We start from the raw sequence: 13,826 nt of genomic DNA, 5'->3' as shown, positions 1-13,826 counted from the left end.
TATATATATATATATATATATATATATATATATATATATATATATATATATTTTTTTTTTTTTTCTTACGTATTTGTTAAAACTGTCACCAGGTTATGACAGTATGCTACGAGACAAATAATCTGTGGAATGAGTCTCCTCCACCTCCTGCCTGTGCTGCTGTTGCCGCCTGAAGAAATGCACCGCTCCCGAGTCGTCCCAACCAAAATCAACCAATCAGAGACAATAGGAGTGTCTTAGCGCTGTCAATTAATCTCATGCACTAGCTGCTAAATGTGCCCCAACTCTGGATAAGCAGAGAGAACGGACGGACTGATTGATTGATTATATGAGAGGACCAATCAGGAACTTGGGAACACCCAGACAGCATCATTTCTAAAGGTAATGACCCTAACCCTAACCCTAACCCTACCCTCCATGGGAGGAAGGATCGTGTGGGAAGTTCCTTCGATCAAGTAACTTCAACCTAGCAGTTTTTAACAAATCTTGTTTTTGAGAGTTTCGATCCATTCATGACCTTTGTCAATCAAAGTACAACACAAGCCTTAGTAGTGGACGTGTTGCAACATGTTGAGTAAATTCATAGAATACAAGGAAAATCATTGTTTTTGGATTGTAGCTGACTTAGCTTGATCACTGGTTACAGTGCATCTGGAAAGAAATCACCACACTTCACGTTTTGCACATTTTGTTATGTTACAGCCTTCAGTGATATTGTATTAAATTTATGGCTTTCCTCAAAATTCTATACTGCAAAGGATTTACTCATAATAATTGTATTCAAAATAGAAAACTTAAATATTCATATAAGTGAATGAATATTCACGTATTCGTTGTAAGTGAATACTTACAATCCCATTTATGTAAGTATTCACAGTATTGACATGAAGCTCCATGTTGAGTTGTCTCCACTGATCATCCATGACCCTAACCAGCTTAAATGTAGTCCACCTGTGGTAAATTCAGTATGAGTAGACTTGATTTGGAAAGGCAGATACCTGTGCATATAAGATCCCACAGCTGACAGTGTAGGTCGGAGGTCAAACATCAAGCATGGAATCAAAGGAAATGTCTGTAGACCTCTGAGTCAGGACTGCCTTGAGGCACAAGACCATCCCGACTGTTTCGTCTGCTTTGAATGTCCCAATTTCTCAGCGGCCTCCATCATTGTTAAATGGAAGAAGTTTAGGACCTGCAGGATTCTGCTGGCTGGCCGTCCAAGCTGAGCAATCGGTCACTCTGGACTCTCAGACCATGCCTCTTTATCCGTTTAAGATCTTTGGACAAAGAGGTTCCTTGTATGTCGGGAACGCGACAAGTGAAATGTTGCTACTTCGCATGTGCACTTTGCAAAATTAGTAAAGAATATCGACTGAAAGCAAACAAACGTTGCACTGCAACAGACTTCACTTGGTCTCCAAGGCAACTGCAGGCTGGTCCACGAAAGAGCATGCTTTCTGTTGACGTGGCAACAGGATACCTCCTACCATGTTTTCTGCCATCCTCACCGAGCCCAGCAGGGAGGGGGCATGACTCCAGGCACGTGTTCCTCAGATGTTACAGTCGTGGCATTTGATCTTTCTCGCAGGAATGCTTTAAGGAGACAGATATGAAAACAGTCACGCGGGGTCTAGTGTTGCTGACTTATTGTTTTCTGGCCTTGTTGCTTAAGTTGCTAGGATACAAGGCTTTACAAGCCAGCCTTTAGAATAGAACAGAATAGAATTTTGATTTTACTTACTATTTTACTTTACCACTAATAGTGAGCAGCAACTAGAAACGAACAACATATGTTTCTTTCTCACGTCATTGGCTTGTAGTTACTAAAGTTCTGCGCTGTTTGAGAAATTGGATGTAAATCCACGTGAAGGAGCTCTGCTGTCTGTACCGGCATAAGGCCAGCTGTAGTAATACTACAGCGAGTTGATGAACTTGATATCACTACGCAGGTTTATTCGCCTGGAAGCTTCTCTCCAGGTTACTTTTGTATATGCAGATAACTTACAAGCTTGAGGACTGTGAAAACATGTCAGGAGATGATCAGATCAGTTTTAACTCAAAGTCCTGAATGTAAAAGATGGAAAACATCTGTAATTCATCCGATTGCACAATTTACAAAATAGTGACGAATGCGTTATCGGTTATGCTTTGTGTTTCGGACAGGCTGTGACTGATTTATTTATCCACACACGACCTAAAGTTTCTCTGATTATGGCAAGTCATTTGTGTATTTATTCAATGTACTATTGGAGCCGTAATGCCTACAGGCAAGGCAGCTTCATTTGTATGGCACATTTCCACAGCAAAGAAATTCAAAGTGCTTTACATAATTAAAGTGATAAAACAAGCAAGCAAATATTACATTGCAGTAGCAAATTCAAGGAAAGCAACTACAGCAGACTGCAGTTCGTGATGTTCTAGTGGAGATAATTAATTGGGAAATAATGAAATTACAGTGCTCAATGTTATACAATTTGTAATGTTTAATAATTCTGTCTTGACTTCCTCTTGGAATATCGAAGGCTTTAAAGCAATGAAAATTCTATAGTTTTTAATGAAAGAAAGAAAGAATTGCTATTGGATTGCTTAAGCAGACTCAAAGAATTCTGAGAATTTCTTTTTTGAACTTAGTTTTTATTTATTTTTTAACAACATTGACACTTTTCCACAGTTACATTCTTCTGTCTCTCACTGATATACTGTATATCTTCTGCATTATAAGTTGACAAAAGGAAATGAGACAGCAGTAATACTTCACCGTTATAACAATGAATACAAATACAACAAAGACAGAGTGATAACAAATGAGAGACAAACGCAAACTAAACTGAAAAAAACACACACACACACACACACAGTTAAGTCCTCTCTTTCAGACATGAAAGAGATCAAGTCAAAGTAAGAATAATGTGGTTACGGACAGAAACAGATAAATCAGAAAAATGAATCTACTGCCTACAAATATTTATATTGCTCTCTACCTCCACACAAACACACACACAACAAACATCATCACCATCATCATCATTATCATAATAATAATAAAGGGTCCAGGAATATTGGGAACTGAACTAAAATAGAGGATATTTATAGATTAAGGAAAGCATTATTTATTTATCTTCATATTGCACAATTAGAAAATAGAATTTAATGGACGTGACGTAGTGTTGTTACACACTCATATACAGTAGGGGGCGGTATGCACCGTAAAGTTCCTTGCGATCCACCGTAATAGAAAAGAAAAGGAAGAAGAAGAAGACGCGTTTCGTGACGTAAGCACGGCTCTTACGTCGGACGTAACGCACGTTTGAGTCCAGGAGCGCTGTTTTAACTGCACTTAAAAGTTGGGGATATTCTTCAAGTTTTAAATGTAAGAAGAACTTTTAGACACACTTTAAGCTTCTTACGTCGGTTGTTACATTGTGGTTCTAGTAAAGCCGGACGCTTAGTCAGACTGAAGCCTTATTTCAGTTAGCCGACGGTTGTTTTCCTCGGTGTTAGCAGTAGCATCCAGGCTAACATTAGCTGCAGAGATATAGAGGAAGACCATTGACTCTGTCTCATACAGCCTGTTCACCCGCTGTGCAGGATAAAGGTTGCTATATTAATGCAGATATAGTGACTGACTCTCTCTGTGTAGTGTCAGCCATCTACGTTGCAGCAGTGAGCCAGAATGTATCGTCCTAAGCCGACACTGAAGGACCGACAGCACCTGTACAGGCTCATCATCAGCCAGCTGCTCCACGACGGCTACACCAACATCGCCAACAACCTCATCAATGAGGTGAAGCCGCAGAGCGTCGTGTCGCCTTCCGAGCAGCTGATGCAGCTGGCAAAGATAGGTGAGAGCTGAAGCTGGCCCGGCTTTCATCATAGTGACGGCAGTTTGTTCCTCTAAGACCAGAGGAGGGCAGAAACCCCCAAAACTACTCGGTTAAAAGTAGCACTACTTCAACATATTTATTACTCAAGTAAAAATAAAAAGTATCCGTCCAAGAGATTACTCAGGTAAGAGTCAAAAAGAATTGGGTAAAAAGTCTACTAAAGTACTGAGCAACCGATCAATCATTTAATGTTTAAACATTACATCATCAGACAGACCAAGATATAACGTTAAATGGAAATTTATGCATTTTAAAGACAGAAATGACAATAATTTATCTAAGTAACAAAAAATAACAGGCAAAGGAAAATTTTTCCAAATCAGTTTCTTTCAATAAAAATCTTATGAAAGTTTAATAAAAACTGCAGCTGACTGGTGAATTTTTTGGTTAAAACATGTTTGTTTTTCATTCAGTGGGTAAAGAATCCAGAAATTTTACTCACTTAAAAGTAGTGATACTTCATAATAAAATTACTCAAATAAAAATACTCATAAAAGAACTTTTTTTTAAGTTACTGAAATAAATGTAATTGAGTAAATGTAACTAGTTTCTACCCAACTCTGTCTAAGACTAACTGTACAGCCTGGACTCTTGTCACAGGGATGGAGAACGACGACAGTGCCGTCCAGTATGCCATCGGCCGCTCGGACACAGTAGCGCCTGGTGTTGGCATTGACCTGGAGTTTGACGCGGATGTCCAGACCATGTCCCCGGAGGCGTCGGAGTACGAGACCTGTTATGTCACATCCCACAAGGGTCCTTGTCGCGTGGCCACGTACAGCCGGGACGGCCAGCTGATCGCCACAGGCTCGGCTGACGCCTCCATCAAGATTCTGGACACAGAGCGCATGCTGGCTAAGAGTGCCATGCCCATCGAGGTGAGGCAGGCTAAGGGCAGGGGACGGGTTAGACTCACTGTTGCTCCACTAACACTGTGCTGCTTTAAGGTGATGATGAATGAGACGGCGCAGCAGAACATGGAGAACCACCCCGTCATCCGTACGCTTTATGACCATGTGGATGAAGTCACCTGCCTGGCTTTCCATCCGAGTGAACAGATTCTAGCATCTGGCTCCAGAGACTACACCCTGAAACTGTTTGACTACTCCAAGCCCTCCGCTAAAAGAGCTTTTAAATATATACAGGTCAGAGAATGATTATCTCAGTGGTCAGAACGGCCGTTTGGGAAATGTCCTGCTGCTTTTGTTCAGATGCCTGTTGATTTGACATGAAATATTTACATCCACTGCTGCGCAAAAGTATTAATAGTTCTTTAAGTATTTTACTGTCGCAATAACACATTTTGCTGGACGATAAATTGTCCCTGAAGTTATCGCGATAAACGATAATATCGTTTTGTTTTCAAGTAATCTAGTGGTAATGGCATAATAATGCAAGAACACATTTTCAAAGATCAATAAAAGTTACATTCTAATGAACATTTAACACTGGAACTGGAAGACATTTTAAATATCCAACATAAACAAAACAGAAACTGCAAATAAAATGAATCATGAAGTCTCTGTAAACAAAATCGTCTTTCAAAAAAAGGGGACAGTCGAGACCAAAACACCAGACTGAAGACTTTTTGTCATCCAGTTATTGGTAGAAACAGAGAAAAGACAAAAATGCTAAATCATACAAATGGAAATAATTGCACTCATTTCAATTTATCAAGTGATTAATTGATTTATTGCGTATTGCGACAGGCTTATTTGTTACAGCCATAAACTTCAAGGTTTTACTCAAACCACAACAAATAAACCTAGCAAATTTGTCTTAAAGCAAAACAAAACCATAACTACGAAACAATGTTGTAAGAGGAAAAATGTTACTTCAATAATTTGAAGTTCCAAATCTCTGGTAGCTTTCTAACTCCTAATTTACATCACATCCTCCGTGCTCCTTGGAGGGCATTTCCAGGATTAAACAACCTTACAGACCTCCCAGGCAAACTTCCAGAAAACTACAGAGCTGCTGAAACACAGAGTTCCTTTAAATGATGGCTAAAAATCCATTTTGTTTAGAGCTGCCTTTGATTAAAAACCGGAGCATTATTAATTTTGGTCCATATCCCAACTTTTCCTCATGTAACACAGTTTCGTTTCTGAACATGTGCTGATCCGTTTTTAATCCGCCGCCCAACAGGAAGCGGAAATGCTGCGTTCGATCTCCTTCCACCCCTCCGGGGACTTCCTGCTGGTGGGAACGCAGCACCCTACGCTGCGCCTCTACGATGTCAACACTTTCCAGTGCTTTGTTTCCTGCAACCCGCTGGACCAGCACACGGACACAATCAGCGGCGTCAGCTACAACCCCACCGCCAACAGCTACGTCACCTGCAGCAAGGACGGCAGCATCAAGCTGTGGGACGGCGTCTCCAACCGCTGCGTCGCCACCTTTGAGAAGGCGCACGACGGAGCAGAGGTGTGCTCTGCCATCTTCTCCAAGAACTCCAAGTACATCCTGTCCAGTGGGAAGGACTCCGTGGCCAAACTATGGGAGATCTCCACCGGTCGGACCCTGGTCAAGTACACGGGTAAGGAACGTCCGAATGTTCAGGGAGGAACGTCACAATAATGATTTCTGCTGGACGATAAATTGTCCCAGAAGTTATTGAGAAAAACGGTAATATTGTTGTTTGGAGACCATTTTCAAGTCACATAATGGCAATAATGGCATAACAATAATGCAAAACCACATTCTGAAAGAGATCAATAAAATTTAGATTCTAATGAGCATTTAACACTGGAACTGAAAGACGTTTTAAATATCTAAAACAGATAAACAAAACAAAAACAATAAATAAAATGTATTATGAAGTCTCTGTAAACAAAATTGTCCTTCAAATAAAGCGCTAGTTGAGACCAAAGCACCAGACTGAAGACTTTTATCATGCAGTTTAACAATTTTAGCAACAGAACAAAACCCCAAACAGCACACACTGCAGGAGGAGACACAGACTTCAAGAAGAGAGAACAGCAACAGATTGCTAAGCCAGTCACACTAAGCAATAAATCAATTAATCGCCTAATAAATTAAATCCGACATAGTAATTTCCATTTGCATAATTTATCGTTCTCTTTCCACCAAAAACTGAATAACAAAAGTCTTCAGTCTGGTGCTTTCGTCTCTATCAGATTTTTTGAAGGACAATTTTGTATAGAGAGACTTTATAATTCATTTTATTTGTTTTATTTATTTTCAGTATTTAAATTGTCTTCCGGTTCCAGTGTTAAATGGAAATTATAAATTAAAGTTTATTGATCTTTCAGAATCTGTTCTTACATAATTATTATAACATTGCCAAAATGACCTCAAAACAACAATGTCATCGTTTATCGCAATAACTTTTGGGACAATTTATCATTCAGCAAAATTTGTTTTTATATGTAACTAGTTTAGTAGTTGATTAATTTCTAACTAGAGTAAACTGGCTAAAGAAAAGCCATCCGCTGAAAGAAAAACACCCTCAGAGCGGTAATTAAGCCAAAACTGTCCAAAAAATAAATACTAATAAATATTAAGATTAAAAACCTTGTCTGCAAATGTTCTACACAGAATTCTTCAAAGCACTTTTTAGCTTCAGGTCTAAATTCTGTATAAGCATAAGACTCCGGTTTACTGTTTCCTGATAACTTTTCCAGAAAATGAAGGAACTTCAAAGCATCAATTAAAAGGCAGACTTCACTAGCACGACTTCCTGAGAAACGGTGTGGCCGGTGTTGCAACTGGAGGGGACTTCTGTCTGTTCTGAGTAACCAGGCGTTAGTTAGTCTGAATTTCTGACTGATGGAAAACTTTTACCAATAAACCTGAACGCTTTATGATTAAGTATGCAGGACCTTCACTGGTCAAGAACTCGTATTTTGCAGCACAACGCTGGCCGCTGTCAACATGGAGGGTTTTCCTTTGTGCTGTAATTGCTGAAGGGGAAGTGTTGCGTTGTGATGCCCACCTCTGCCTGCTGGTGTCGCTGCTGCTCCAGAGCAGCCTTGACACGCCAACAGGCAGAATAAGAAGGGAGATGGAAAACTCACTAATTGGCAAAGATTTAAAAAAAAATAAAAAAATCTCCAGGAACATGTTTGCAGGTTTTTAAGCTCAGCATGTTGTTGGCAGCAGGTGGATAATTTCACCACAAGGTGAGCAGAAATGAGAAGAGTTCCTGGTACCTTCTCCTTTTCACACTACATTCAATCATTCACTCTTTAAAATTTTTTTTATTTTTAAGCAGTTATGAGGCATGGTGGTGAAAACTGAAACTGCTGCGTAAGTTACTCAACAGGTTGTTGCTAGGTAACCAAAGAGTGAGTGAGTGAGTGAGTAAATTAGTTGATGCCACTTAGTTGGCTTAGCTGACTGTTTGAGCAGCTAAAGCCCTTTCTCTGCCTCCATCCCCCAGAATGCTGTGCAGTTCAGTGAAATAATTGAAAATTCTATCTGATGTATGATCTGTTGTTATTGATCACATCTATCATGATGTATATTATTGATTTATTATTCCAGCCCCAAAACCTGGTCATTTTAGCCCTTTAAGTTCTATTAGGTAGATTTTGAAAAGCCTCTAGAATTCTGATTGATTTTATGGAAGTTTTCAAATTTATCCCTTTTTTACGCAATATTACAGTAGATGTACACATTTTAACTAGAATTCCACAGTTTTGTTTTTTTTTCACAACTACGTTTTTGGTCATATTGACAAAATTTATTTATTCTTCCCGATTTAAAAAAAATATATATATATATATATATTTGTTTGTTTCTTTGTTCTTTTTTGAGGAACTATGCCAACATTTTGAGCCGCTAAATAGTTTTGTCTCCTGTCTGGGTATAGATAACTTTTGCCATGCCGTTTTGTTTGAATAAAATGTCTTTTTCACATCAGAAACCAAATGATTTACATGAATAACAATAACTGCCTGGCTCAAAAAAAAGGTTGCCACCACAAATAAGGTCACATGGTCTAAACATCACTCATTCCCTGAAGCCAAAGATTTATTTCCATCCAGTGTCGCTTTCACTTTTCACCAAGATCATATATTGATAATGGGAGAGTCCGATCACTGCACTAAGAGTTCACTTCACATTGCGTGTGGAAATACTTTTACTTGAGTAATTTTATTATGAGGTATCTCTACTCTTACTTGAGTAAAATTTCTTGATTCTCAACCCACTGGATGAAGAACAAACATGTTTTAACCAACAATTCACCAGGTACAGACACACAGCTGCAATTCAAGTTTATAAGTTTTTATTGACAGAAACTGATTTGGAAAAGGTTATTTTGCCCGATTTTGTTCTTTTATGTTATATAAATTTACATTTTTGTCCTTGGAATGCCAACATTTCCACTTAACTTTATATTTTGGTCCATCTGATTATTGTCATTTTTAAATGTTAAATGATTGATAATTTGATCAGTTACTCTGTACGTGAGCAGACTTTTCACCAAATACTTTTTTACATTTGAGTCATTTCTTGGATGACTCAAATGTTGTAGTAGTGCTACTCTTTTTGGGTACTGTGCCCACCTCTAACTAGCAGACACGCACACACACAGGATGTGTGTATGGTTCTTGCAGAAGAGTACATTGGTGATGTTTTTTTTATGTGGCGGTTAAGGTGTGAAACCACCTGCAGCAGATGACGGTAAAATCATTTCAGACCTCATAGCTGTGGTTGTCATGGTTTCTGTGTTTTATTTTTTTAATAGAAAAAGGTCAAACTGAAACTTTACCTCCTACTTTGTTAGCTATGAACTGGTGGAAAAACAAATCAGTTTACAAAAAAAAATCCCTTCTGTTGGGTTTAAAACAAATGTATTTAGACAAGAGGAGATGGAACTTCATCATGTGTTTAAAAAGACGTTGATATTGGAAATAAATTGCATATCTAATGGCAGATCAGAATATTAGGGTTGGTTTAGTTCATGCAATCCATTCAAGATGATCTCAATTCATCTGAATTGATACCTTCACTTCAATTTTATTTACTGAAGCCACTGCATGCCCACACACTTTTTTTTCTTCAGTGAACACTTCCTCTTGTCTGCCCTGGCCTACGTAACATTTTTTAATTTGTAAAACTAAAATTCTTGTGAATTCAGGCACTTGGTATTGCAGATCTAGTTTCCTAAGCTTTGCCTTTGTAAAGCTTGTAATGTGACCTCTGCATTAGGCAAATGAATACCCTAAACCTGAGGTGACATGTTACCTGACATGTTCCTATATAAATGTGTATTTATTATACATTTATAAGAGTTCAAATTAAGTTGTTTTAGGAACACAGCCGAAGCCTTTACAGGCTCTACTTTTAGCAGAAACAGGGATTCTGAATTGAAAAGTTTTTAACTTTTCTTGTTTTTACCTAATTGAACTTTATTTTAACTATTTTGTATTAGGTTGTATGAAATGGAATCTGAAGAGCCCTTGAGACGACACCTTTTGTGAACAGGTGCTATATATCACAGTTGAATTCAATTCAAGTATTTGGTTAATGCTCTGAGAAACTAAAAATACAAGCTATATCTCATACTCTCCAGGCCTCAGTTAGCGTTTAAATTTGGAAATTTAAGCGAAACGGAGAGAAAAACACTAACCAGATGATTGATTCGATTCTGACGGGTCTGTTTGCATTACGATTCAGTTTGATTGATTTTGTGATTCAGTTAAAGACATCACGCAGTACAAATTTTACTTGGATAGGGAGTTACAACCTCAGAATGCTCCAAATAGTAGAAACGAACTCTAACCTGGTGCATGAGTAAAAAAATGATTACTTACATTAAGAATTTAACAAAATGCAATTACGTACATGATTAATTCATGCACTTTTTATTTAGCATGACTTGACAGAATTAAAAAAATGCAGTCAAATAAATTCAAACCATCAAAACTTCACCTGTATCAGCATTTAGATGTAAAATGTTTGGCCATGCAATAATGGCTTTCCATTGAGGTCGGGTCACATGCAACATTTTCCCATCTGATATGCGTCAGTCCAACAAGTTATGCTGTCCGATATATTCGTGCAGGAGACGTTTGGACTGTTTTGTTCAGACGTCTTGTTTACAGAACAGTGTAATAAACATGAATAGTTAGTGTTAAATAATTAATACTCATTGGCTCTTTTGTAGCAGTTCTCTGGGTCTAAAGTCCTAAACTTAGGCTGTGGTCAAACAAGGAAGAACAACAATAGAGTAGTGAGTCATCAGCACGCAAGAACGGTTGAAAAAAAAAAATGAAAAGGTTCAACATTTTCTGTTTCAGCATATTGAAGTGTGTAGTATAGTACCGTTTATCGACTTCTACGGAAGTCTATAGATGCAAGTTCACACTTGAAATTGTCTTTAGCCTCTTTATGTTTTTGAGGATTTAGATCCTTTGCTCAACTGAGATATTTGCAAGAGACTGCCAACATTTCCAAATCCAGCTTTGTGAATGCAATTTAATTACATTTATTTCCATAATGCCAGTTCACAGCAAATCTGTCTCAGGGTACTTAACCTGACAAATCAATCAAGTCAGTTGACTGAAGTTTTCAATCAAAGGAAACGCAGCAGATTGCATTGAGCAAGTTGACTTTACAGCAATCCCTCATACCCAGCATGCATGTAGGGACTGTAGAGACAAAAAAACAAGAAGAAACCTCGTGCAGAAGCAGAACATGGCTCAGTATGAATGGCCTTGACCCACTGGAGGATTCACAAGACAGAGACACAAATACACACACTAACCTAGTAGTACTTTCAATGAAAAGTCAAAAGTTGATGGCAGCTCTGAGCTGGTTTCCAGATCTAGATAATAAAGAGGTCAAAAACTTGGTTATCTGCTGAGACTCTGGCTGTTTCTCACTTTCTCACAGGCCAAATAAACCGCTGACATGTGGTAGAAAAGTTCTCTTTGAAACACGTTCTTTCCTCTCTGTTGGTCCTCTGGCTTCATCTTTAACATCCCACCGTTAAACACAAAGAGCTCAATTTGAGTCGTCTTCGCTCGGTAAAAGCCAGCCAAACTAAGACTGTTGTAAACACAACCTAGAAGCACGTAGAGTGTAGTAACTCTACTGATCAGGTTTTTAATCATCAGGCAGAACCAATCGAGCTGAAACTTGTCCGGCTTTGTCACCAGATGATTTCACGGTGCGTCTTTTAGGACAGATTAGATGATCTTTCCAAGCCCTTGAACTTGGGAAACGATGTGATCTCCTGTTTTTTGTTTCTCAAACTTGACGTGTGCGGTTGGTCTAGGGTTCTATGGCGACTCTACTAACGTCTGAGGCGAAAACCTGCAGGGTCGTACAGGTCTGTAGACGGTACAGAAAACTTTCTAAGCCTGGAACTGGGAGCACTGGGACAGTCAGTCAGTGGTCCACCATGTTTTTGAGTTAAAAAATTGTTAGAGTTGACAGGAAATTTGAAAATAATACTAGGAAACTGTGGAGTGCTCACTTCTAACCCAGAAAATGAATTAGATTAGTCACTCTTTGGCTTATTTCTTCTAGAAACTGTAGAGTACTCACTATTTAGACCAATATTAAACTTCCTAGATTAGTTTTTAGATTATTATGCAGAGAGACTCCTATTACTGCAACCCAGAAAAGGAATTAGGATTAGAACGAACTTAGAATCCAAAACAATCTTTCAGAACAGGAACATTTAGTTTTCATTATTACTTATAAAATGTGGAGTACTCATTACTTTTACAAATTTAGAGCATAGTTAGAAAGTCCAGAGAATACTTACTTATACTTATGTAGCATTCCAGAAGTCCAGAGAATACTTATACTTATACTTATTTAGCAACCCAGAACAGGGATTAGAACAAACTTAGAATCCAGAAAAACTACCTTAGCAACTACATTTTAGGCTCCTATTCTTCCAACTGAGAAAATGAATTAGACCAGAGTATATTTACTTATACCTATCTACCAACCTTAAATAGGAGTATCTAGTTTATATACATGGATCCACATTATTAGACTACTTTTTGGACTCCGGTTCTTCCAACCCAGAAATGAAATTAGACCAGAGGATTCTAGCAACCCTGAACAGCAGCACCTAGCTTACATACTTTAGATCAACATTAGATTATTTTTCTTCTTTTGCTCTTTCCTTTGGTTTGTTATTTTGTTTGTTTGTCCTTTTAATTCCTGTAAAGCACTTTGTATTGCCTTGTTGCTGAAAATGTGCTGTTTAAATACAATTACCTTCACCTTTAGGTAATTACGTGTTATTGGAAGACTTTATTAACAATAACTAAACACCAACTATAAAGTCTTAGTCAAACATTAAAAAAACCAAACATTGCTCAGCCTGGTGGGGACACAAGTTAAGCCTGGAGGCCCGCCAGGCTGATGATACACTGGAGGGAAACCCTGCGGTGGACTGGACTAGACGGAGTTGAGGGCCCTCTAGTCTTCTGCCGTGGATTTAGCCAGAATGGCCCTTCATGGGTACATGTGGCGTTTTGTGTTTCAGGGGCGGGGCTCAGCGGTCGTCAGATGCACCGCACGCAAGGCGTGTTCAACCACACGGAGGACTACGTTCTGCTGCCCGACGAGCGAACCATCAGCCTCTGCTGCTGGGACTCCAGAACAGCGGAGAGGAAGAACCTGCTCTCCCTGGGCCACAACAACATCGTCCGCTGCATCGTCCATTCGCCCACCAACCCGGGCTTCATGACCTGCAGCGACGACTTCAGGGCCCGCTTCTGGTACCGCCGCGCCACCACAGACTGAGCCTCGGCGGGGTTGCTCTGAGCGGCCATCTATTTCACTTCGAGTTCATTTGAAAAACGTGACGTGGCCTTTGTTGGAACATTTCTAGAGAAAAGCGGCAGCATTCGTAATCGCTAAACCTCAAGAGTGGCCACCGCTTCCCTACAGAGCGATCCGCTGAGCGTCGGCGTTTAAACTGAAAGTAGGAAGCAGGAAGCGTCA

General features: G+C 39.1%; 1 protein-coding gene across 1 annotated transcript; it reads left to right on the top strand.

Moving 5' to 3' along the window:
- Window positions 1-3,244: 3,244 nt before the first annotated feature.
- cstf1 (cleavage stimulation factor, 3' pre-RNA, subunit 1) lies at window positions 3,245-13,754 on the top strand. The gene is made up of 6 exons (XM_032548598.1): window positions 3,245-3,370; window positions 3,641-3,842; window positions 4,485-4,762; window positions 4,832-5,029; window positions 6,033-6,423; window positions 13,366-13,754. The coding sequence occupies exons 2-6, from the start codon at window positions 3,674-3,676 to the stop codon at window positions 13,623-13,625; spliced, it is 1,296 nt and encodes a 431-aa protein (XP_032404489.1). The 5' UTR covers window positions 3,245-3,370; window positions 3,641-3,673; the 3' UTR covers window positions 13,626-13,754.
- Window positions 13,755-13,826: the final 72 nt, after the last annotated feature.

This window comes from Xiphophorus hellerii, chromosome 20, assembly GCF_003331165.1.
Source record: "Xiphophorus hellerii strain 12219 chromosome 20, Xiphophorus_hellerii-4.1, whole genome shotgun sequence".
NCBI classification, from domain to species: Eukaryota; Metazoa; Chordata; class Actinopteri; order Cyprinodontiformes; family Poeciliidae; genus Xiphophorus; species Xiphophorus hellerii.
This window is presented reverse-complemented; position numbering and strand designations above follow the sequence as displayed.

Coding starts and splice junctions, on each gene's coding strand:
- cstf1 (XM_032548598.1), top strand. CDS start 3,674: ATGTATCGTCCTAAGCCGACACTGAAGGACCGACAGCACCTGTACAGG. Junction 3,843..4,484: donor GATGCAGCTGGCAAAGATAG/GTGAGAGCTGAA, acceptor CTCTTGTCACAG/GGATGGAGAACGACGACAGT. Junction 5,030..6,032: donor GAGCTTTTAAATATATACAG/GTCAGAGAATGA, acceptor GCCGCCCAACAG/GAAGCGGAAATGCTGCGTTC.